Source organism: Moesziomyces antarcticus (assembly GCF_000747765.1).
Source record: "Moesziomyces antarcticus DNA, scaffold: scaffold_v10006, strain JCM 10317, whole genome shotgun sequence".
NCBI lineage: Eukaryota > Fungi > Basidiomycota > Ustilaginomycetes > Ustilaginales > Ustilaginaceae > Moesziomyces > Moesziomyces antarcticus.
The window spans coordinates 530504-551165 of record NW_014639004.1 but is presented as its reverse complement, the minus strand read 5'-3'; the positions used below and the strand labels follow the sequence as shown (position 1 = coordinate 551165).

Genomic DNA, 20662 nt, shown 5'->3' with positions numbered 1-20662 from the left:
ACCCTAGCCGGCCCTTTTCCGACTCGGCAGTGCCGCTTCTCGTAGTTGCTTCCCGCGCCCTCCATGCTGTACTGTAGAATGGCTGAGCGGCTTGCAACGACTCGCCAAGGCTGAGGCAGTACCGTATTCTACTGCAGGATATTATGAGATGTCTACGTCTCCGAATCTCCGGCTGAGAATTCGCAAGATCCGAGCGGAGAAGCCACTTGCCCGAATCCCCTTCTTCTACAGAAACGCAAGCGTGCTTGGCCGCCCCACTCGATGCAGCTGGCGTCCTGTATCAAGCACGGCTTGGCGACCCTCCTCAGCGTCGAATGAATGACAATGGTCTGCTCGCCGATTCGCCTCATGCCAGGCCGCCAGATGTTCGCCTGCTACCACAGCACCAGCTGACCTTGAATTTTAAACAACTTCAGGCGAAAAATATCCGTGGCCTTTCCAAATGCATGCGAGCAACCGCCGGCCGTCCACTCATCACCAAGTGCACCTTCTCGATGCCATTCAACAGCGCAGGTGGCGAGCAAGCCGTGTCGCAGCAGAGTCGGCCAGAACACTCTTCAGTCAGTGCTCCATCCAGCAGACGTATGCAGTCGTTGAGATCATCGGCAGCAGATCGGGGTCACCATCCTTCCCGATCGCGCGATTCGTGTTGGACTCTTGGCAGAGCGAGCCCGCGCGCGACGTAGGGTGCCGCTGCCGTGTGGAGGCTTTCCGACGCAGACGTGTCGCGAGGCGAGTCGGGCGCGCCGCACCGCAGCCAAAAAGTGTTGGACCCGCCCGCTCTTCTTCGGGTCGCTCCGCAGCTGCGTGAAGAGCCAAATGACACATCCAAGGGCGCTACTCTTCCTTGCCATCTTCATCTTCGGCCCTTCCGATGCACTGAAGCTCAACACGTCAGCTCTGCAGGCTCGCCGCCATCGACAAGCGCAAACGCACCCACCCCCAACACCCAACAAAATGCCGAGCCAGTCTGGACAGGGCAAGCTTCAGCGCTCTTGATCCTTGCTCCTGCCTGCCGACTACAACCTCACGGTCCAGGAATCCGATCTTCCATCCGTGACGAAAGGGTGGTCGCGTTGGATACGGCAACATGTCTTTGCTCAACGGTCTAGCGACAGCCCAGATCGCTCCCACCTTGGAAGACGAGATGGCCGCCACCCAGCAATCCTTGCTAGAGGAGCTTCACACCATCAGCGAGGAAGGTATCCTGGATCACAACCACCGCGACTCGAACGCAGACGACGCATCTGTCCCCGAGCAGTCGGACGCCCCAGCTTCACAGACTTTGGCCGAGCACCAGCCTGCTGCGCCCGCGGAGATTCTGGAGCCGATAAGCTGCGCCGCTGCCTCTCAGAATGGCATACTGCCTTTGCAGCAGGCCGGAATCGGCGTCGAGACCGCACAAGCTTGCTCGCAGCAGAGCAATGGTGTAGGGACAGCTGCGTCTGACGCAGTTCTGCATTCAGACGTTGCGCCGGCCGAGACCGCTGTCGAGGTCAACACTGCCGCACCAGAACTGCAAAGTGCGGAAGTGGAGCAGGATCGGAAGACAGACATTGTAGCCCTGGCCCAGGCTACCGACAGTACAGCGGAACAGTCTGAAGGTGCCTCGCTGCCACCGAATCACGATGCAGTGATGGAGATTGCCGCCACAACCATGGCCATTTCCACCGACATTCTCTTGGATCACGACAGCCTTTTCGATGGGATCGAAGCAGACGTTTTTGGCGATATCGAACTCAGCCCGCCCGTGCGGAGACATGTCAGCCTCCCACAAGTTGGCGAGCCCAGCCAGATCAGAAGCATGCACGCTCCTCCCTCGCCAACTCGTCCTTCTCAGAGCAAAGCATCCCAGACTGCAGCCGGGCGAATTCACGGTGCTCTCGAGGACGACCCGTTCTTCCCCGAGCCATCGGAAGCTGAAGCCGGGCAGACGACGTCGTGCTTCGAAGCATCGTTTGCCGGCTTCAAGACGGGCCACGGCAAAAAGGTCGAGCTGAGCGAAAAGGCTCTCGAAGTCGCGCGTAAGCTTCTTCACGATCTCGAGGAGAGTCAGGACCTGCTTCCGCCGCCGAGAACATCACAGGCGCTGTCGCAACCGTCGCAGTCGCAACAGTCTTCGTCGCGGGCGCCGCCAGCGAGGGCAGCTCAACTTGCTGCGAGGACGCCGATGCAGGAGGTTCCATCCAGGCAAAATGTGCCCGCAGTCGAGAGTCTAGGAATCCCATCAACGCTCAAAAGCGCACCAGGTCCATCGCAGACCACCGGGACAGCGGCCATGACGTCGAGCCGTCAGATCGAACGCCCGGCGATTGCCACGCCGCAGCAATTCAGAAGTGCGAGCCTTGTCGGCAGTCAGGCTCCAGGCACTCCCATGCATATGCCGGGCTCGTCCTCGCTCGCGCGCTTCACAACGCCACAGCCGACCAAAAAGGTTTCGCTCGGCGTGCTTCCTCGCGTCGGCATGAGCGCTAGCTCGAGCCGCAAGAGGCCCGTTCCCAAGTTCGTGACGCCTTTCAAGGCCGGCAAACGGCCAAAAGCCGAAGAGCTCGCAGATGCATCTTCGCCGGTCAGAAAGCTGGACTACGGCAAGGTCGGCGCCTCGACGTCCACCTTTACGTCCGCTCGCCAGTATCCCGCGACGCGCAGCACACGGCCTGTCAGTCCTGTCCATTCGGACGCAGTGTCTGTCTTTCGATTGCAGTCCGGTGTGCCTCGACTGCGTCTGGCCGACGTCGGGCGGCCGGAGCAATTCTCGTCCATGCAGCTGATCGCCAGAGGCGTTCCGGACGAGATCATCGTCATCTTGAACGACGCGTCGCGCGCAGCGCAGTACGCTTTCGAGGGTCCTGATGGATCATTACTCCAGCAGCAGGACGCTCTTGACGAGCTCGTTGCTCGAGGCTGTACCGGTGCGAAGCTGCCGTGGGTGCAGAATCATTGGACGCTGATTCTGTGGAAGCTTGCTGCCATGGTGCGACTGGACCCCAGCTGCGCACACGAGCGATGGAGCTGGCACGAGCTTATCTGCCAGCTGCTGTACCGGTACGAGCGCGAGGTGCATCGTGCGCAGCGATCGTGTCTCAAGCGGATCCAGGAGCACGACTCGTCGCCATCGCGTCCGATGGTGCTGCTCGTAGCCAAGATCCTCGAAGAAGAGACCGAGGTGCAGGACCGGTCGGGACAGGTGGTGGTGCGCAAGGAGACCATCCTTGAGCTTTCCGATGGCTGGTACCGCATCCAGGCGCAGGTGGACAGTGTGCTGGCACAAGCATGCCAGCGCGGCCGGCTGCGCGTGGGGCACAAGCTCGCCGTGATGGGCGCAACGCTGGATGCGCAGGGAGAGGGCAACGAGGTACTGGCCGCTTACCACTTGTCGACGCTCGTGCTCAGCGGCAATGCTACTTCGCTGGCGAGCTGGGATGCGCGGCTCGGATTTGCGCCGCAGCCATTCTTTGCGGGCCTTCGCAGCTTGACTCCGGAAGGCGGTGTGGTGTCTCTGATGGATGTCGTCATCACCAAGGTATTTCCGCTTGCGTACGTGGATGCAGAGCGGACGACGGATCGGTCAACTGCGCCGCGCGGAGAGCAGGAGGAGGCCGAGCAGCTCGAGGCGTGGAAGCAGAGGCGCGAAGATGCCATGGCACGGCTTGAGCTCCAGCTCGAGTCGGAGCAACGGCGGTTGTACGATCTCGTCGAGGCGATCGGAGATCTTGCGAGCGACGCCTTCCTTCCCACGCTGCCAGAGGATCCGTCGGGTCGATTGGAGGCGACGGCAGCCACGCTGTTCGACCAGCTCCAGTCGCGCGCGAACCCGGCCCAGGCGGTCAAGGAGCTCGTCGTCCAGTCTGGGCACGCGGGCACGGTGCCGTGGCTGCACAGTATGGCCAAGGCAGCGCTGGTGGCCGAAGACGCCGGTGCGGCACGCCTGGACGCACACCTGGACCGGCTGTGTCCGCCGCGCAAGGTGCGCGGCTTCCGCGTGGTGCGCTTCCGCGATGCCAGGCTGCCAGAGCTACCCGCGCCGCCCGCCACGAATGCGGGTGCGGCAGCGAAGAAACGCAACGCGCACGCACGCACCGTCCAGCTCACGGTATGGGACGCGGCGCAGCTCGGCGACGAGCTGCAGGAAGGTCGCCGCTTCTGGGTGACGAATCTGGTGCCGACGTCCAAAACAGCATGGCGCAAGCCCGACGAGGCCGCCGACGTGTTTCTCGCCACGCGCCGCGACACCAAGTGGCGCCCTGTGCGATAGTCGTTGCTCAACATTGCCTCATTTCTTCTGCATGAAAGCACAGTCCTGATCGCTCGTAGTGTTTGTGTGCGAGTGTGTGGGGGAGGAGGGTAAAGGCATGAAAATTGCAGAGGTGAGAGGAGCGGTGGGGGGAAGGAATCAGGTGTTGATAAGCTGAACCGTCACGTCGTCGAAATAATCGGGCTTGGTGTTCTGCTTGCCCTCCTGGACTGGATCGATTTGAAGCTTGCGTTCGTCTTCGTGCGGGATGGTCGCATTCCCGCCTCTAGCCGCAATAATAGCGTATGGCACGGGCATTCCATCTTGAGGACAAGCAACAAGGTGCTTTTGCATAAAGCTTCTTGGACCGAGCACTTGTTGCGGCTCATTTGCGAATCTCGCCAACAAATGACCAGGCTCGGCATGCTTGCGCGCGACATATCGCATATGCACGCACCCCGGCTGCGTGGTAAAGTCGAACAGGATGCAGCATCCGCCAAAGCAGACTCGGTAGGGACGTTGCATGTATGCATCGCGTCGAAGCAAGAACTGCCCCTCTACAACCCAACAAAGTACTCGTCAATCATCTCAGCCTCGGCAGGGAAGGGTTGGGGGTTGGGCTACTTACGTTCGTCTGTGGCGGTATAGGGCGAGGCACGGACGGTGCCGGGATGGATCTGGTCGACGTAGAAGCAGTAGTTATCCGCCGCATTGCAGTACTGCGACAGCTGCACGGGCGAGTAGACCTGCGGCTGCAGCGTGTCGACGGGCAAAGCCGATACCCCCAACAGCGACACAACCACCAACACGAGCAACAGCATCTTGACACTTCACTCGAACAGTGCCAACCGCAAAGAAAAAAGAAAGCTTGGAAACGAAGCGAGGAGGGAAAAGGGGAGTCGGAGAGAGAGGAGAGAGGATGGAAGTGGTAAGGATGTATGCACACACCGAAGTGGGAGGTGTCAGTCGAGCTCGGGATGACCAGCTCCCTGGTCGGCAAAAAACCCACCACATTCTCATGCACACCCAATCATGGCCCCACTGTGCAGTCACAGCTTTGCAGGTACAGGCTTCATTTCGTCCGCAATGCGCTGCACTGTCCTGCTCAACTGTTCGAACAATGAAGTCCAGTTTGCTACTTGCCAAGAGCGATCCATCGGCGTGAGTGTTGATCTGCCGCTCTGAACGCCTCTTAGTGCCAGAGTGCGTGGATTCAAAGCTACGCGTGACGATCGCGCGTCACTGCCCAACCACAGCGGCTGAAATGAATCGCTTGTTGATCTTGCTTCGTGTGAACATGTGGGCGTCAACGCATGCTTTGCCTCTTGGTGGGCCACCTGCCGAACAACGAGTTTGAAGCTGAAGCCCACCCCACTTGCTTTTCGTATCCGACACTTTTTCTTGCCGCGCAGGCTTGCATCCTCATCGTTCACCCAAGCGTGTGGCGGATGCTCGTCGCTGCAACTGAGCGCAGAGTAAGTTAGCTGACGCGACACGGGCACGCAACGCACACACGACGCTGGAGACCGCGATCGTCCGAACTTGACACTAGTCTATGGGCGCAACGTCGACTTGACTACAGATCTGTACCGTAATACCGTAGGCAAGGCTGTTTTCCAGGCCAACCTCGCTGTCGTCTCAATTCCGTACAAAGGCAAGCGTAGAGCAGCTAGCGTCAAGCAAGCCCCTTTGATCTGGAGAGCGAGCCCCTTTGTTCGGCCGGTAGCGTGGTTGGGTTGTTGCTCGGGCTCGCCGGCGGTCTCCGCTTCGTGTGGAGAAAGCGCACCGCTGCACGCCGAGGTGCATCGTGCATGCGTCTCGCCCTTTTTTTCGACGCGTCGCCAGATTTGACTGTGGCCAAGTGCCCTGGTCTCGTGTGTTTTGGCGCGTGTTGTTGTGCATTTGGACCCTGCACACCAGGGTCCAGCTGCCAGCGCTCGAGTCAAGCAGCGCCCCTCGTGTTGTCACTCTCTCATCGCTGCTCGCTGAGGCGGGTTTGAAGCTGAGATCTGGCAGGCTGGGCGAGGTTGTCTCGAACCCACCATCTCTGTACGCCATGGCGCAAAACATCGTCACAGTGGCGTTGCTCGAAGACGCAGCTGCATCCACCTCGGCGGTGCTCGACGCACTCGTGGGTGCCTTTTCGCTGGTGGAGCACACCATGCTGCGCATTACGCTGCCGGATGACGATGCCATGCTGCGCGCGCTGCTCGCACACGAGATTGCCACGCTCGGTGAAGCAGCCGCGCTCGTCCGATGGGCACCCGGATTCACCGCTGCTCCGTTCACCGTGCTCGTTCTCGCGCTCACGTCCAACGACGACGCCTGCAAGGTCTTTCTCACCCAGTACGCCTCGAGTCTGAAGAAGTTCGGACCAATCTACGCTTCGCCCACACGAGATGTAGCGCAGATGCAACGTGCCCTACTCTTCCCTGCGATCGGCTCGGGAAGTAGTGAGGCAGGCACGTCCAGCTCTGCATCTACACGCGCAACCTCGGTGAGTCGAGCATCGCAGCCCGGCTTCAAGGCGCGTGCCGTTCCATCGAGCGTATCGAGCAAGCCCACGATCGAGCCGCGCTTGAGCCGTGCAGCTGCACTGCGCATGGGAATACCCCTACCCACCCGCACGCCGAGTCCCACCAAGACCCCCGCTCCCGCGTCGGGCATGCCCAAACGCACCGTCCCCACCCCCTCGTCCCTGCGCACACCCACCATCGCCCCGCGTCTCAACAAGGCCGCCCTCGCTCGCCAAAACCAACCCGGCCAGGCTAGACCATCTACAGCCGGAGAAAGGGTGAGGAGCGAAGTCGACTTTTCGCGCACACCGGGACACAAACGCGCATCGCTCTCCACGTCGGTCGCCTCCACTGCGCCCCCCGCTATTGTGCCACGCCAGACCAGGGCGAGTCTGAGCCGGCTTTCCACACACCAGCCTGCGGTATCGCCGGCGAGACCGCAGGCTCATGTCAGGTCGATGAGTGTGGGAGGTCCGCGTGCGCAGCTGGATTTCTCGTCGACTCCCGGTCACAAACGTGCGCTGCCTGTCGTGATTGCTTCGCTCAAGCCGCCCACGATGGTGCCGAGACAGAACCGCGCCTCGCTCGCAAGGACAAGCGCTCCTCCCCAGCACACAGAGTCGCCTATGCGTCGTATGTAGACACCAATGCACTGCAAAGAGAGTATGAAATTGCGCGTCTTGCTTGCCGAATCAACGACAGTGTGAGAGCGGCAAAGAAGCCTCGTCATCCCGTGTGCAGGACAATACGAACGCTAGGCCACAAGAGCTCGCTCGCTGTCTCGAAGTTCGTATCGTACCGAGACGCGGCGTACGCTGTAGCGAGGAGGACGCGCTGATGAAAGTGTTGGAAGTGGTTAGACCTTCGACCATGCACATCAACAAAGCACGCATCTGTTCCGGTCCGTCCCGGAGCAGACTGCCGCGTTGGCATGGTACACTGCTTGACCCTCCTTAGGCCATGGCATAAAGAAACCTCCTGCAGCCAATAGGTATAGTGTGTCTGCCACATCGTGCTCGTTTCGTCTGTCAAGCAAGGTCAAGCGGCGGAGCAAGGACAGTTCGAAACAGCGCGCCTGCTGGAGAGAGCAAGAGAAAGCACTGCGCGGCTTCGATCGGGGAAAGAGTCAGAAAGCAGCGCAAAGATAGGCTGTGCGACGAGAGCCAGTGCGAAGACGGGTAAGAGCAGGACGACCCACAGCATGGCAGCCGACAGTAAGAAGAGCGGAAGCGCAAGGAGATCGACAAACATACGTCCAGGGTTCGATGCAACGCACGCTCTAAGACTGCTTGAGCCCTCCAGAGCAATAGCAAAGCCAATTGCGAGTCCAGACAATCAGCACAATGACGGCCGGCGCGAATGCAAACAAAAAAAAAATGCGCAGCGACAGGCAGTCGGTTTGAGACAGTGAGGGCCAGAGAGCAACCGCAGTCTGCGCAAGGCAAGTCAGCTCGCCTACAGGCTGCGCGACAGCAAGACGAGCAAGAGCAAAGATAGCAAGGACGAGACAGCCTGCTTGGCCAGCGAGACGTATTCCTGCAAGAATGGTTTACGGCAACAAGACGTGCACATCAACCATAGGCTGCGAGGGCCAGAATAAGGCAGCAAAGCGCCGGGAGCGCGAGCGCCCAGACGTGCAACAAGACAGTGAGGCCCAGTGCGTCGACAACGAGGCATCCAAAGGCGTCAACAGCAGGACCACTCCAACGCAAGAGCCCAGACAGCAAGAACCAGCGAGACCCAGCGAGACCCAGCGAGACCCAGCGAGACCCAGCGAGACCCAGCGAGACCCAGCGAGACCCAGCGAGACCCAGCGAGAGTGGTTCAGACATTGCAAGATGGCAAGAGCATGACGAGAGCAGCAAGACAGCTCGAGCCCGGACCGCCCGAGTGCGACAGCAAAGCCGTAAGGTCAAAGACATAGCAAGCGCAAGACGACGAGACCACTGACGTTTAGGCTGATACGGCAAGGCCAGCGTGAGCAACGACAGCCTAAGCAACTCCAGCCAGCGCAAAGACGGTCAAGAGCATGAAGACGCCCAGGGAGCAAGAACCGTCCAGGGGCTCGATGGCATGTGGCCGTTGGGAGCGCGAGCCAGAGCAAGAACAGCAACAAGAAAGCCAGCGCAAGACTAGTGGAAGACCGAATCGAGCGAGAGCAAGACGACCGCAAGACGAGCGAGGACAACACCGCCCAGCGCGAATGCAGTGAGAGCCAAGAAGGCCAGCGAACAACCATAGCCTGCGCAACCATGGCGAGCGCAACGACGGCAAGAGCCCGAGCAAGGAGAGCGGGAAAATGCAGCCAGCCAGACGCGCTTAAGGCCGCAAGAACAAGGCATGCAGGGGCTCGGTGGCAGGCACGCCGTGAGACTGCTTGAGTGCTACAGAGCAACAGTAATGCGCGTGAGCACGAAAGGAAGGTAAGTGCAAGACGAGACCAAGACAATGAGACCAAGTCACAACAGCCTGCGCAACGAGATGAGGAAAAGCAGCCGGCGCAAGTGAGCAACGCCAGCCCGAGCCATGACAAGGACAGCAAGAGCATGCCACATGGCACCCACAAGATAGCCAGTGCAAAGGACGGCAACGGCAAGACTGGTCAGCATAAAAATTGTTTGTGTGACGGTGGCCGCGGGCGGCAAGACTGCACGACCAAGACCAGCGACAGCATCCGAGTCCAAGCCAGGCCAGCAGGGACACTTCACCCAGTCAGGACAGCATAGCGCGGCGGGGAGCAAGAGCAGACTCAGAACCGCGCTAGACCAAGAGACCAAAAGCAGTGAGATCGTATCCATCGAGAGCGAGCCGTTCAAAGCCATCGACGACAAGACGTGCGCACGCAAGACGAGCCGACGCAAGAGCGCAGACAGCGAGAGCCAGGATGAGCCAGATCGAGTGGTTGAGACATCGCAACCGCGCAAGTCGACGCAGACAGTGTGGAAGCAAATCCAGCGACGATGATGGCCAGACTAAATTTCAACGTAAGACGAGTGCACGGCGAGCCAAAGCAAGCGTGCACACTGCTTCCCGAGCCAAATCGATTCCAACGCCAAAAGACCGCCGTATGGCGACGCCAGCTCTGCAATCCTCCGCCAAAGTTGCGACCGGCCGACAGCTGCGATGCTGCGATGCACGGCAATTTACCGTTCTTGGATCGACGGTGCCGACGGCGGAGGTGCAAAAGCGGTCCAACGCCAGCAGTCTGTCTAGGCGCTTTGGGGAGGCGAACCCAGATGCGTCTTGGATCGGCTTGCCGCAAGCCCACCTTCGTGCACGCGTGTCTGCTTGCTGTTGCCCGCTTGTCGTTGTCCAACAGACGTCAGAAACGCACCAACCTCCATACGGAACCACCAGGCCAGGGCGAATTGTACAACGACTGGGGACGAGCAACTTTTTTGTCGATGTCGAAAACGGTGCCAAATGCTACCGTTTGTGCTGTCAAAGGCGGCAACGCTTTGGCAATCGTAGACAGCGAGCCTTTTCATACCCACTCCATCTCTCTTTTTCAGTCTGTCCGTGTCACGATCCGAAGCAGTGGTTGCTACACTGACGGGCTGGCTCACTCACACGCATCCCACCACATACACAACAGATGAACAGATTGAAAGCAAACCAATGTCGATTGAACCAGGGGTTTCCCTTTTCTGCCGTCTCGAACCGCCCAGGCGTCTAGAGCAGGGCCAGAGGAGAGGTGGGGCGACCATCCGGCACCGCTCTGTGCATGCGCAGCGAGAAAAGGTGCAGGGTGCACCTCGATACTCCCCCCGCAGACCCACACTAGGGGAAAGCACAGAACCCCCAGCAGCCGGTATAGAGAAAGTGAGCGGCGAGCTTCGCCTGTATACGACCCGCCAAACACCTTGTCAATCTCGCCACTGACAAAACGGCATCCTCTGCTTCGCCGTACTTGGCCTCGAGCCTGCTCCCTTGGTCGCTGTGGTGAGGTGCCATCCCATCCTCTCCCTGCCACGCAGATTGCACACCGCACATCGAAACTAAATGTCCACTGGGCAATCGATACAAGCGACCACTGTGCACAGCTTCTTCAATTCTCGCCGTTGACAAAAGGCTTTTTTGGGCCTTCCTCGAGGCGTGGCGCGCTGCTTTGTTTGTTACGGTCATCGCATCTTGATCCCATCTTTCACCCCCTGCCACACACATCGCACATCGCACATCGCACATCGCACATCGCTCACACACCACACATCGAAAAACACGCAAATGTCGGTTGAGAATCCATACAAACCACCACGGTGCGCGTACGGCTACGACTTGACGTGCACTTTCTCTCGGCATCGACCGGGATGCCGGACTTGGTCTCGAGCCTGCTTCTTGGTCGTCGTAGTGAGGTGCCATTCCATCCTCCCCCTCCCCCACACACATCGCACACTGCACATCCGTGATCGCACATCGAAAACTAAAAGTCCATTGAAAAATCTTCTTGCACCGGTAAGACAAGCTTGTGCTCTACGACTCGGCGAGCACCTTTTCAATCTCGCCATTGACGAAGGCCTTCTTGGCGTCGAGCGGCACGCCGTACTTGGCCTCGAGCTTTTGGCGCAGCTGTTTCTTGGTCACCGTGGTGAGGTCCGACTCGGCAATCAGGCTTCGAATGTCCATCTTCATCTGGGCCTCTGCGGGCAATCCCGCCTCTGGGCTACCTGACATGCTTGCCTGTGCCGGCTGAACAGGCTGCTCCGCAAACCCGCCAAAGCCGAGTTGCGAACCGCCATAGACCGACTGTGTCTGTTGCTGCGGCAGACCGTACATGCTGCCCCCCGCATACGGCATGAATCCACTACCCCCAGGCATCCCGTAGACGGATCCAGCAGCAGGCATACCGTACATCGACATGGTCTGCCCACCGTATCCACCAAGACTGTAGGTCGACTGCCGAGCATCCGCCTGCGGAAAGTAGCCTACCTGCGAACCCGCAGCGGGATACGCACCAAACTGCGAAGGCGTACCCCCAAACGAAGGCGAGGGACTGTGTCCAAAACTACCGTTGTTCGGCAGCACAGGCTGTCCGTACAAACTCGGCGCGTACTGCGACCCCGCACGCGAGCCCAGCGACTTGTTCTCCGCGCGTGCCGCCTCGATAATCGACCCGATCGAGCGCGCCGAGTTGCGCTCCCACAGCTCGTTCTCGTAGTCCGTCCACGTCTGCAGCGGAATCTCGCTCGGATCAAACGTGCCCTCTTCGTGCACCACCACCTTCTGTCCCTTTTCGCCCATCACCACCCTCGTGTTACCCCACGAGAAATCGTCCATGTGCCAGAACGAATACAGCGGCAGGAACAACGACCAGATCGGAATCCCAATGATGTACACCACCATCCAACCGATCATCTCGAACTTGCGGTTCAGCAGGAAGATGACCGCCTGGCAGCCGTAGATCGCCGCCAGCATGATGATCGCCGTGAGCGGAATCGTGCCGTTGGCCGTGGCGACGAGCACGATCAGGTACACAATGTACGCCACCGTCACCGGCGCAATGATGGTCGAGAGCAGGTCGATAAACACCACAAAGCGCATCGAAAACAGGCAGAACCCGCACAGCCCGGGCGTAAAGATGAGCTCCACCAGGTTATGCACCGTCGAGTTGATCCAGCGTCGACGCTGCGACAGCAGCACCTTCCAGTCGTCCGGCGCCACCGTCCACGCCTTGCAGTCGCGCACAAAGATGGTCTTGTACTTGCCAAAGTGCTTGAGCACCAGCGTGGTCAGGTATCGATCCTCGCCCAAGTGCAGCAGGTTCTTGGTGTGCAAAGTGTCCACGCGGTTCTCGGCATACTCCTCCACGATCGCCGACGCAATGAACAGCGGCCGGTGCGTGTCCGGCGTGCGGATGCGGAACATGGAGAAACAACCGGGCAGACACGTCACCGATCCAAACAGACTCTCAAACGCCTTGGCGAGGTAGTGCGAGATGTAGTACTCGTACACCTGCAGCATCGTAATGATGCTCGCTTTGGCGTTCGACAGCGCCGTCTCGCCGCACAGTCCGATCACCTTCTTGTCGCGGATGAACGCCGAGATGAACCGGTTGAGCGACAGCGCCTCCACCTCGGTGTCCGCATCCACCTGGAGGATGTACTCGTAGAAGCTCGGGTTGACGCCAATGACGTTCTTGATCTGGTGGTAGATCTCGAGCTCCATCGGGTTCATGGGCAGGCCAAAGTGCACCTTGTTGAGGAAGCGCATGAGCACGAGCTGCGAGTCGCGCTTGCCGCGGTTGCCCGGTCGCGAGCGCTCCGTGGGCTTGCCGCACTTGACCACCACGATGTACGGCACCACGTGGCCGTGGTGCTCGTAGAGACCGCTGTACACCTTGGCCATGTTGTGCTGCTTGCTGCCTTCGCCGAGCGAGAGGAAGCTCAGCGCCTCCGGCTCCAGGTTCGGGTCGGCGCCGAGGATGTCGAGCACGATTCGCGGCGTGGGCCGGTCGTTGCCCGAACCGACGATCATGCCGTCGCAGATGATGAAGAGCAGCTTGCGCTTGTCGTCGTACTTGAGCGCCGCGAGCGAGTTGATCGTCTTGCGCATCGACTCCTCGCCCTCGGTGTAGCAGGGCACCTGGCAGATGACAAACTTGTCGTGGTCCTCGGGCTTGCGCGCGCGGCCGAACTGGAGCGCCGCGAGGAACTTGAATCCGAGGATGGCCACCATGAAGAGCGAGAGCGCGAGCAGGATGTACTGGGAGAAGCGGCACTGCGGCGAGTTGCGATGGTCGACCTTGCCGATGAAGTAGAGGTTGCGCAGACACACGCGCTGGCGGTCGAGCACGTCGCGGTCGAGCGGCAGGCTGTCGAGCTGCTTGGTGATGTCCTTGCCCGGGTTCTGTGCGATGAGGCTGATCACGGCATCGCTCATGAACTTGCGGTTGGTGTTGACGGGAGCCTGGAATCCATCGGGAGCGCGCAGCACGCCCTGGTTGCCCTGCTTGACGTAGTCGGACACGTCGTAGATGTCGCCGCGGTAGATGGCGAGCGACCTGCCCTCGGAGAGCATGTCGCGGATGCCGTCCGAGGTGTAACCCATGAAGCCGACGCGGTAGTTGGAGCGCAGCAGCCACATGGTCTCGTAGTACCAGTCGGGACGCGGGTCGTCGATGTGGTAGGAGCGGAAGTCGTGGTACTGGGCGTTCTTGTCGGTGGAGTTCTCGTTGGAGAGCTGCACCCAGGGGCTCACGTTACCGTCGACGCCGTTGCACAGCGCGTTGACCTGGACGGGGAAGATGGGGGTGGCGTCCTCTCCGGCATAGGCGAGGATGGAATTGGTGGGGACGACGGGCACGACGCTCTTGTGGCTGGTGACGAGGCTGCTCAGGTCAAACACCTCGCCGCGGATCGAGGTGAAGGAGGAGTCGCCCTTGTGCGTGGCGAACTCGTTGGGGCTGTAGACGTGCTGCTTGGGGCAGATGAGGTTGCCGAGCACGACAATGACAAAGACGGCGCAGGCGCAGATGAACCAGATCATGAGGTTGATGGCGAGCTTCTCGCGCCATGCCATGCGGATGTCGGGCCTCTTGAGCGAGTGGAAGCGCTTGAGCACGAACGAGGGGATCCAGAAGGTGACGGCCCAGGTGAAGGCGACCCACTTGCGACGCGCGGCGGTGACACCGACCTCCTCGGCGACCTCGCCGAGCGGCTCCTCGGTAAAGGCCGCCGTACCGGCCTTCTCGTTGAGGCCGTTCTTGCCCATGTCGGCAAACATGTTGCGCGAGGGCGCGTAGGCCTCGGAGCCGATGTTGGAAGCGGCGCCGCTGAGGCCGCCGCCGTAGCTGCGCCTGGGGAGGGTGCCCGAGACGCCCGAGTAGGAGCTCTTGACCTCTTCGAGTGCGTCGTCGGCGTCGGCAGCGCCTGCTCCGCCGACGAGCGGGAGGACGACGGAGGAACGCTCCTTGAACGGATCGCCGTAGGCGCCGACAAAGTCGTTGCTTTGGCTGCGCGTCACCTCGTCTGCGTGGACGGCCATAGGGGAGAAGGGGTCGGACTCGCCGCGAGCGGCTGCTTCGACATCGAGCTGTGCGCGTCGCTCGTTGTTCTTGATCTCCTCGGGGTCGGCGGCACGCAGCTCGTCCTCGAGCTCGCGGAAGGCGTTGTGGGAGAGGAAGACCTTGACGCGGCCCGAGGCGACGTCGTGCTCGGACCACTGCATGATCTCGCGTGCGGCCGAGAACTTCTGCTTCGCTTCGCCCGAGACGGCGCCAGCCATGTTGATGGCGTCGAGCGAGGGGATGGCGGCGTAGCGCTGGCAGAACTCGTCGTAGGTCATGCTGACGCTGTACTCGTTGAGGAGCTTGCGCGCCATCTCCGAGAGGCCGAGCGTGTTGATCTGGTGCTTGACGGTGCGGGCCTCGAACTGGTTGGGCAGCTGGTTGTCGTTGGGACGCAGGCAGAGCGTGAACCACGACTTTGTGTCGTCGAGCGTCTCGAGGAGCAGGTCGAGCGCGCCGCGGAACTCGCCGGCGACGCAGCGCACGGCGTTCTTCTTGACGCCCGACGAGTCGGCGTCGTCGTCCGAGTCGTCGTCGTCGTTGTTGTTGTTGTTGCCCTTCTTGACGGTGGTGCTGCGCTTCACGGTGGCGGCGCGGTTGGGTCTGCGTGTGGAGGGGGCGCGCATGGGCTTGACCGACTGCTGAGCGGCGACGATGGTCTGGTCATTCTTGGGATGCGACTGAGTCTTGAGCACCTTGGTGTTGAATATGCCGCGGATGAAGGGGATGGTGGAGCCGGGCGAGGCGGTGGGGTCTGCGCCGCCGAGCTTTGTGGCGTCGGGGTGGGAGCCGCGGAGGAGCGAGACAAAGTCGGGGCTGACCACCTCGCTGTTCTTCTCGAGCAGGTTTTCGGAGGTGTAGGTGACGGCGGAGTTGTAGTGGCTGATGGTGAAGCTGGAGAAGCCGGAGCGGTCTGCGGGGCCGACCTTGAAGGAGGGATGGTTGCCCCATCGCTTGCCGAAGGCGTCGATCATGGTGTGGTCCGACTTTTTGGGCATCCTGCGCGCCTGGTCGTCCATGATGTGGATGAGGCCGCCGGGCTGGTTGGTCATGAGGCGGAGGGTCTCTGCGTTGTCGAAGAAGGGGATGTCGGGGGAGAGGGTGTCGATGGCCTCGTCGGCAAACTCGTCGCGACGCTTTTCGAAGACGTTGCGGAGCATGAAGCGGTGGAGGCTCTCGCAGGCGAAGTTGACGCAGAACTGGTCGAGCGAGTTGGCTCGGGAGAGGTTCTGGAAGCCGGGGAGGTCGAGGAGGCCGATGAAGGTGTCGAAGTCGTCGCGGCAGAGTTTCTGGTTGAGGCTCTCGTTGACCCAGGCGAAGAGGAGCGAGTAGAGCGACTTTGCGAGGTCGTCGCGGTGGTCGGAGGCGCCATCGGCGTCGAGGAGGATGGTGCAGACCTCGCCGCGGATCATCTTGGTCTTGTAGGTGAGCGCCTCCTCGAGCGAGTTGGCGGGGATGCCGAGGTACTCTGCGACCTTTTCGAGCACGTCTGGATTACGGACGGTGGCGGAGTCCTGGGTGCGTTGGCGGTCGTAGTGGAACTCGATGTTGCCGAGGTGGAGGATGGCGGCGAGGAGCTGGCAGATGGAGGCGACGTGGCGTTTGGAGAAGCCGAGGTTCTTGAAGGCGAGCTTGAGGCGGTTGAACTTGGCGGCGTCGTCCGAGTCGCGGTTGCGCGAGGCCTGTCCGAGGTAGCGGAAGGAGGATGCGTCTGTGATGCCGAGGTATTGCTTCTCGTCTTCGGATGCGCCTGCGACCATGTAGTGGAAGATGTGGAAGTTGCGTTCGCTGGAGGCGGCGCTGACGACGCGGTTCTTCTCGAGGTAGTAGTCGAGGGTCTTTGCGCCGACGAGCTTGCCCGAGTCGGAGAACTGGAGTTCGGTGTACTTGCCAAAGCGGGAGGCGTTTGCGTTTTCGAGGGTGCGCGAGTTTCCGAGCGCCTCGAGGATGTACTCTGCCGAGGGGATTTGGACTGCGAGCTTGGATCCCTTCTTTCCTGGGGCGGCTACGCTGAGGTCGATGAGGGCGCGGATGGCGAGCCTGCGCACCTCGCTCTTGCCGCTGGAGGTGTCGCCGGCCATGAGCAAGCTCTGGTCCTGGCCGGTGCGGCGCATGTAAAAGTAGGCATTGCAGGCGTGGGCGAAGATGTGGGGCGGCAAGGGTGCGCCGCGGAGCTGCTTGTTGGTTTCGCGGTAGTCTCTTGTGTATTGGCGGAGCGAGTCGTCGCTGTTGCGGTTTCCGGAGGAGGCGTAGGGGTTTACCGAGACGAGGATGGAGTCGGAGAGGGCGGTGTAGGGGAGACCGGAGTAGAAGCGATCGCGGAGGACGGAGAAGATGGTGTCCGGGGAGATGTTTTGCAGCTGGGAGAGGCTGGCGACGTCCTCAGGAGGCTGCATGGCTGCGGACATGGGTGCGCACCTCGGCGACGGGGAGGCGTCTGTGTGCTGTGCGTGAAGCTTGTGCAGAGCAGGATAGGAGCCGAATATCGCGAGGGGTGTGGTGGTGGTGGTGGTGGTGGTGGTGGTGGTGGTGGTGGTTGTGTATGGTGAAGGAGAGGCCGAAGCGAGGGAGGCGAGCCAGGGCAGGGCAAGCAACGAAATCGAGTGGCTTAGGTGGGCACCACTGCGTGTCAATCAGACAGGAGTCGCAGCGCCGCCCATCAGAGCAGAGCCAGCCAGCCAGCTCAAGGGCTCAAGGGCTCGAGGGCTCGAGGCCGACGCGCCGATCTGAGCCGCCCTTTGGAATTGAGAGTGTGCAGTCTGCCAGCACGACGACGGCCTCCAACCGAATTTCAACGCAGCGCATCAGCCAAGCGAGGCGCGCATTTTTCCACGCCGATTCCGACTAATTTTTCGAGGGCAGGAGCGGGCTCAAGCGCACCGGAATCCCCAAATTCAAGGGGGGGGGGGGGGCTCTCGCAGCTGCCAGGTGTTGGACTCAGAACCAAAAATGCAATTCCAAAATCGATTCCGACCTGTCACTTTTACTCAGCTTTGCTGCTACCGCGACACAACAACACTCTGTCGCTGTCAAGAAAAGCTATAGTACGAGGCTTGAACTCTTTCTTGCGTGCGGCTTGTCTTGCTACCATCGCTGATTTGGGGGGGGGGGGGGGGGGGCAGCGTTGTGTGGGCGAGCTGGTGTGTCGGAGGTGAAGGCGCATGCAGGCGTGCGTGTGCATAAATTCTCCTTCACCTTTGCGAAAATAAAATAATGGGCGGCCGATTGGGATTTTTTCTGACTGGCGTCGGATTTCCAACGCACGCACGCGCGCGCCTCAGCTGCATCGGCGGATTTCCAAAAAAACCCCCCTTCTCAGCCGCAGCCACTGCTCATCGTGCATCAAACTCCCATCAGCCCCCATCACCACCGATCTCACATCTTGGCAAAGAAAAGCCGTTCGTTCCATCATTCCGCTTAACCCCACTGCTGGGTGGATGCTTCCTTAGAATCCATCCTTGAGCTTGAGTCGGTTGGTGGTCTTGTCCATCACGGCTACTTTGCGCACCGCGGCGCTGAGTTGGTCCTTGATGTGCGGTTCCGACTTGAGCCGCTTGCGGAAGTGCTGCACGAGCTCGCTCGTATTGGCGATCTTACCCTCGCGGATGAGCTGGATGATTTCAGCCTCGACCGCGTTGGCAGGCACACGCGGGGCTCCAGGACTCCCCGCGCGCGAAGCTGGCTTACTACCCGAAGCTGATCCAGTGGGTGATGCAGCTCGAGATGCGGTTTTCACCCGCTTCGCTTCGGGTCGAACCGTGCTCGACGGTGTGGCGGGTGTCGACTGCGTGTCGGCTCGACGCTTGGTGCCCGCAGATGCAGTGTCGCCAGGCGGCGATTCAGCCCGACCAGGGCTCGAACCGCGAACCAGACTCGGACTCGACGAGCGGCTCACTTGCTTGCTGCCGATCTTGGACGCTCCGCGTGTGGGCGATGTAGCTCGCTGTGCCAAACTAGCGTGTCCTGCTCCAGGCCGAGAGGCTTGCGCACCACCAAGCTGCACTGGCTTCTTCTCCACCCGGTCGGTGGGCGTATTCGATCCCGAGACAGACGCCGTACCGGGCGCCGACTTTTTGTTCTTGGCCGCTTCCTTCTCCTTGCGTTCGCGTTCCTCGCGCGCAAGCTGGATCGCCTTTTCCGGATTGGCCACATACGACTCCTCGTCGTCGTCCGAATCGTCCGACGCATACGGATTGCGTCCGTCGTCGTCCTTGTCGTACGCCTCGTTGCCATCGCGCTTCGCCAGCGCACGCATGATCTTCATCATCTGCTTGCCACTCCCCGTCAGCATCTGATCCTCATCCTCGGCCGCACCCACCACCTCCTCTTCCTCTTCCTCGCCCGCATGGTTCGCACGCGCCATCTCGCGCTTCAGCCTCTCCTCGAGCTCCTTGGCCTCTTCGTCCTCCGCCACATCCGCCTCGGGATCGTGCACCTCGTCGTCGTCCGCAAACTCCTCCTCGTAGTCCAGCTCGTCGTATCCGGCCCCCGGGCTGTCGTCGCGCTTGCGTCGGCGCGACCCAGCACCGTCGTCGTCATCGTCGTCGCGCAACAGCTCCCCGCCGTGCACCGCCATGAGATTGCGACGGCGGCCGGTGGAAAACGACATACCCGTGGGCAGCGTGAGCTGGTTCACCTGCGGCCAGTTGCGCCACGCCGCGCTGTCTTCGTGCTTGGACGTCGACGCCGACGCCGAGACGGGCTTGTTGCGCAGCGCCCATCGATCCATCTCCTTGGTCTTTTGGTACTTTTGATACTCCAGCTCCACCTGCTCGTTGGTCAGCGTAGAGTGCTTGGGCTTCTGCAGGAACTTGTACATGCGCGACACCGGCACCACCTTGAATCCACCCGCGTCGCGCTCGTCAAACACGAACAGCACGTGCAGCGACGACGCCTCCGACCCGGAATCGCCCTCGAGCTTTCCCACCCAGGGTGCGTGCGACGTAGATGAGGACGAAGACGAAGCAGCAGCGGCGCTCGCCTCGATCTTGACGGCGCCGCCCGTGGAATCGTGCATCTTGACATCCGAGTCCGAGGCTTGCTTGCCGTCGCGTTTGGCCTTGAGCTCGTCGATGTGTTCCTGGAGCGCGCGTGCACCGGTGGGGATGGGCGTGCGGATGCTCTCCCACTCGTCGGAGGTCTCAAAGTCCTCGAGCACCCAGGGGAAGTGTTCCTCCTTCATGGTCTTGCGCGCGCTGTCGGCGGCCTTGTGGATCTCGCGCACCTTTTTCTTGAACAGCTTGCTCTTGGGTGGACGCGCGCTGCCGCCGGGTGCGATGAGGCTCTGGTCTGCACCGGGACCCTTGGCTGCCACCTCCTTCCGGATGACCTCCTCGATGCGCTGCAGATCGTCGTCGGGCGCAGGCCATGTGAGCGGCTGGCCGTCCTTGCCCATCATGGGGCGGTTGTACTTGTCCGTGATGGGATCGCCCGGGTTGGGCCTGGGCAGCTTGAGCCGCGGCGGATTCTTGCGGTTGAGCTTGAGCGGCGGGATGAACTGCGCCGAGTCGTTGGGGTCGACGCGCGTGTGGTGCGCAAACTTCATGAGGTGCGTGAGCCACTGGCCGCAGTCGGTGGAGAGCAGCGGAATGTCACGGTACGTCGTAGGTGGCGGCGGAGGCGCATTCTTCTTGTCCTCGCCCTCGTCGGCGTCAGGCTTGAGGCTGGATCGGCCGGCAGCAGGGTTGTTGCCGTTGGCAGGGCGACCTCGCTGGTTAGCAGCGGCCCGACCATGTTCGGACTTGATGTTGCCCACCGATGTGGCGGCAGAAGGCTCTGCCTTGACGGGAGGCATGGTCCAAATGCGATGGTGGATGTGCAGAAGAAGGCGTGATAGCTCCGCCGCCGCTTCTCCACTTTTTTGGGCAGCAGAACGCGGCGGCGGCGGCGGCCAACCACCAATTTCTCGCA

General features: G+C 61.0%; 6 protein-coding genes across 6 annotated transcripts; 3 read left to right on the top strand and 3 right to left on the bottom strand.

Annotated features, from left to right (window-relative positions):
• Positions 1 to 314: 314 nt before the first annotated feature.
• Positions 315 to 4255, top strand: PAN0_006d2998 (rad51-associated protein brh2; the record flags this gene model as incomplete). The annotated part of the gene is made up of 3 exons (XM_014801640.1): positions 315 to 560; positions 687 to 1056; positions 1113 to 4255. 3 exons carry the CDS (start codon positions 315 to 317, stop codon positions 4253 to 4255), a joined length of 3759 nt encoding a protein of 1252 aa, XP_014657126.1.
• A 138-nt stretch (positions 4256 to 4393) lies between these two features.
• PAN0_006c2997 (uncharacterized protein) lies at positions 4394 to 5055 on the bottom strand (the record flags this gene model as incomplete). Its single annotated transcript, XM_014801639.1, has 2 exons — positions 4394 to 4791; positions 4863 to 5055. The coding sequence occupies 2 exons, from the start codon at positions 5053 to 5055 to the stop codon at positions 4394 to 4396; spliced, it is 591 nt and encodes a 196-aa protein (XP_014657125.1).
• Positions 5056 to 5266: 211 nt separating this feature from the next.
• Positions 5267 to 7391, top strand: PAN0_006d2996 (uncharacterized protein; the record flags this gene model as incomplete). The annotated part of the gene is made up of 4 exons (XM_014801638.1): positions 5267 to 5395; positions 5647 to 5713; positions 5817 to 5956; positions 6162 to 7391. The coding sequence occupies 4 exons, from the start codon at positions 5267 to 5269 to the stop codon at positions 7389 to 7391; spliced, it is 1566 nt and encodes a 521-aa protein (XP_014657124.1).
• A 903-nt stretch (positions 7392 to 8294) lies between these two features.
• PAN0_006d2995 (uncharacterized protein) lies at positions 8295 to 9714 on the top strand (the record flags this gene model as incomplete). The annotated part of the gene is made up of 3 exons (XM_014801637.1): positions 8295 to 8435; positions 9141 to 9351; positions 9416 to 9714. 3 exons carry the CDS (start codon positions 8295 to 8297, stop codon positions 9712 to 9714), a joined length of 651 nt encoding a protein of 216 aa, XP_014657123.1.
• A 1506-nt stretch (positions 9715 to 11220) lies between these two features.
• Positions 11221 to 17160, bottom strand: PAN0_006c2994 (glycosyltransferase family 2 protein; the record flags this gene model as incomplete). Its single annotated transcript, XM_014801636.1, has 1 exon — positions 11221 to 17160. One exon carries the CDS (start codon positions 17158 to 17160, stop codon positions 11221 to 11223), a length of 5940 nt encoding a protein of 1979 aa, XP_014657122.1.
• A 1037-nt stretch (positions 17161 to 18197) lies between these two features.
• Positions 18198 to 20546, bottom strand: PAN0_006c2993 (transcription initiation factor; the record flags this gene model as incomplete). Its single annotated transcript, XM_014801635.1, has 1 exon — positions 18198 to 20546. The coding sequence occupies one exon, from the start codon at positions 20544 to 20546 to the stop codon at positions 18198 to 18200; it is 2349 nt and encodes a 782-aa protein (XP_014657121.1).
• Positions 20547 to 20662: the final 116 nt, after the last annotated feature.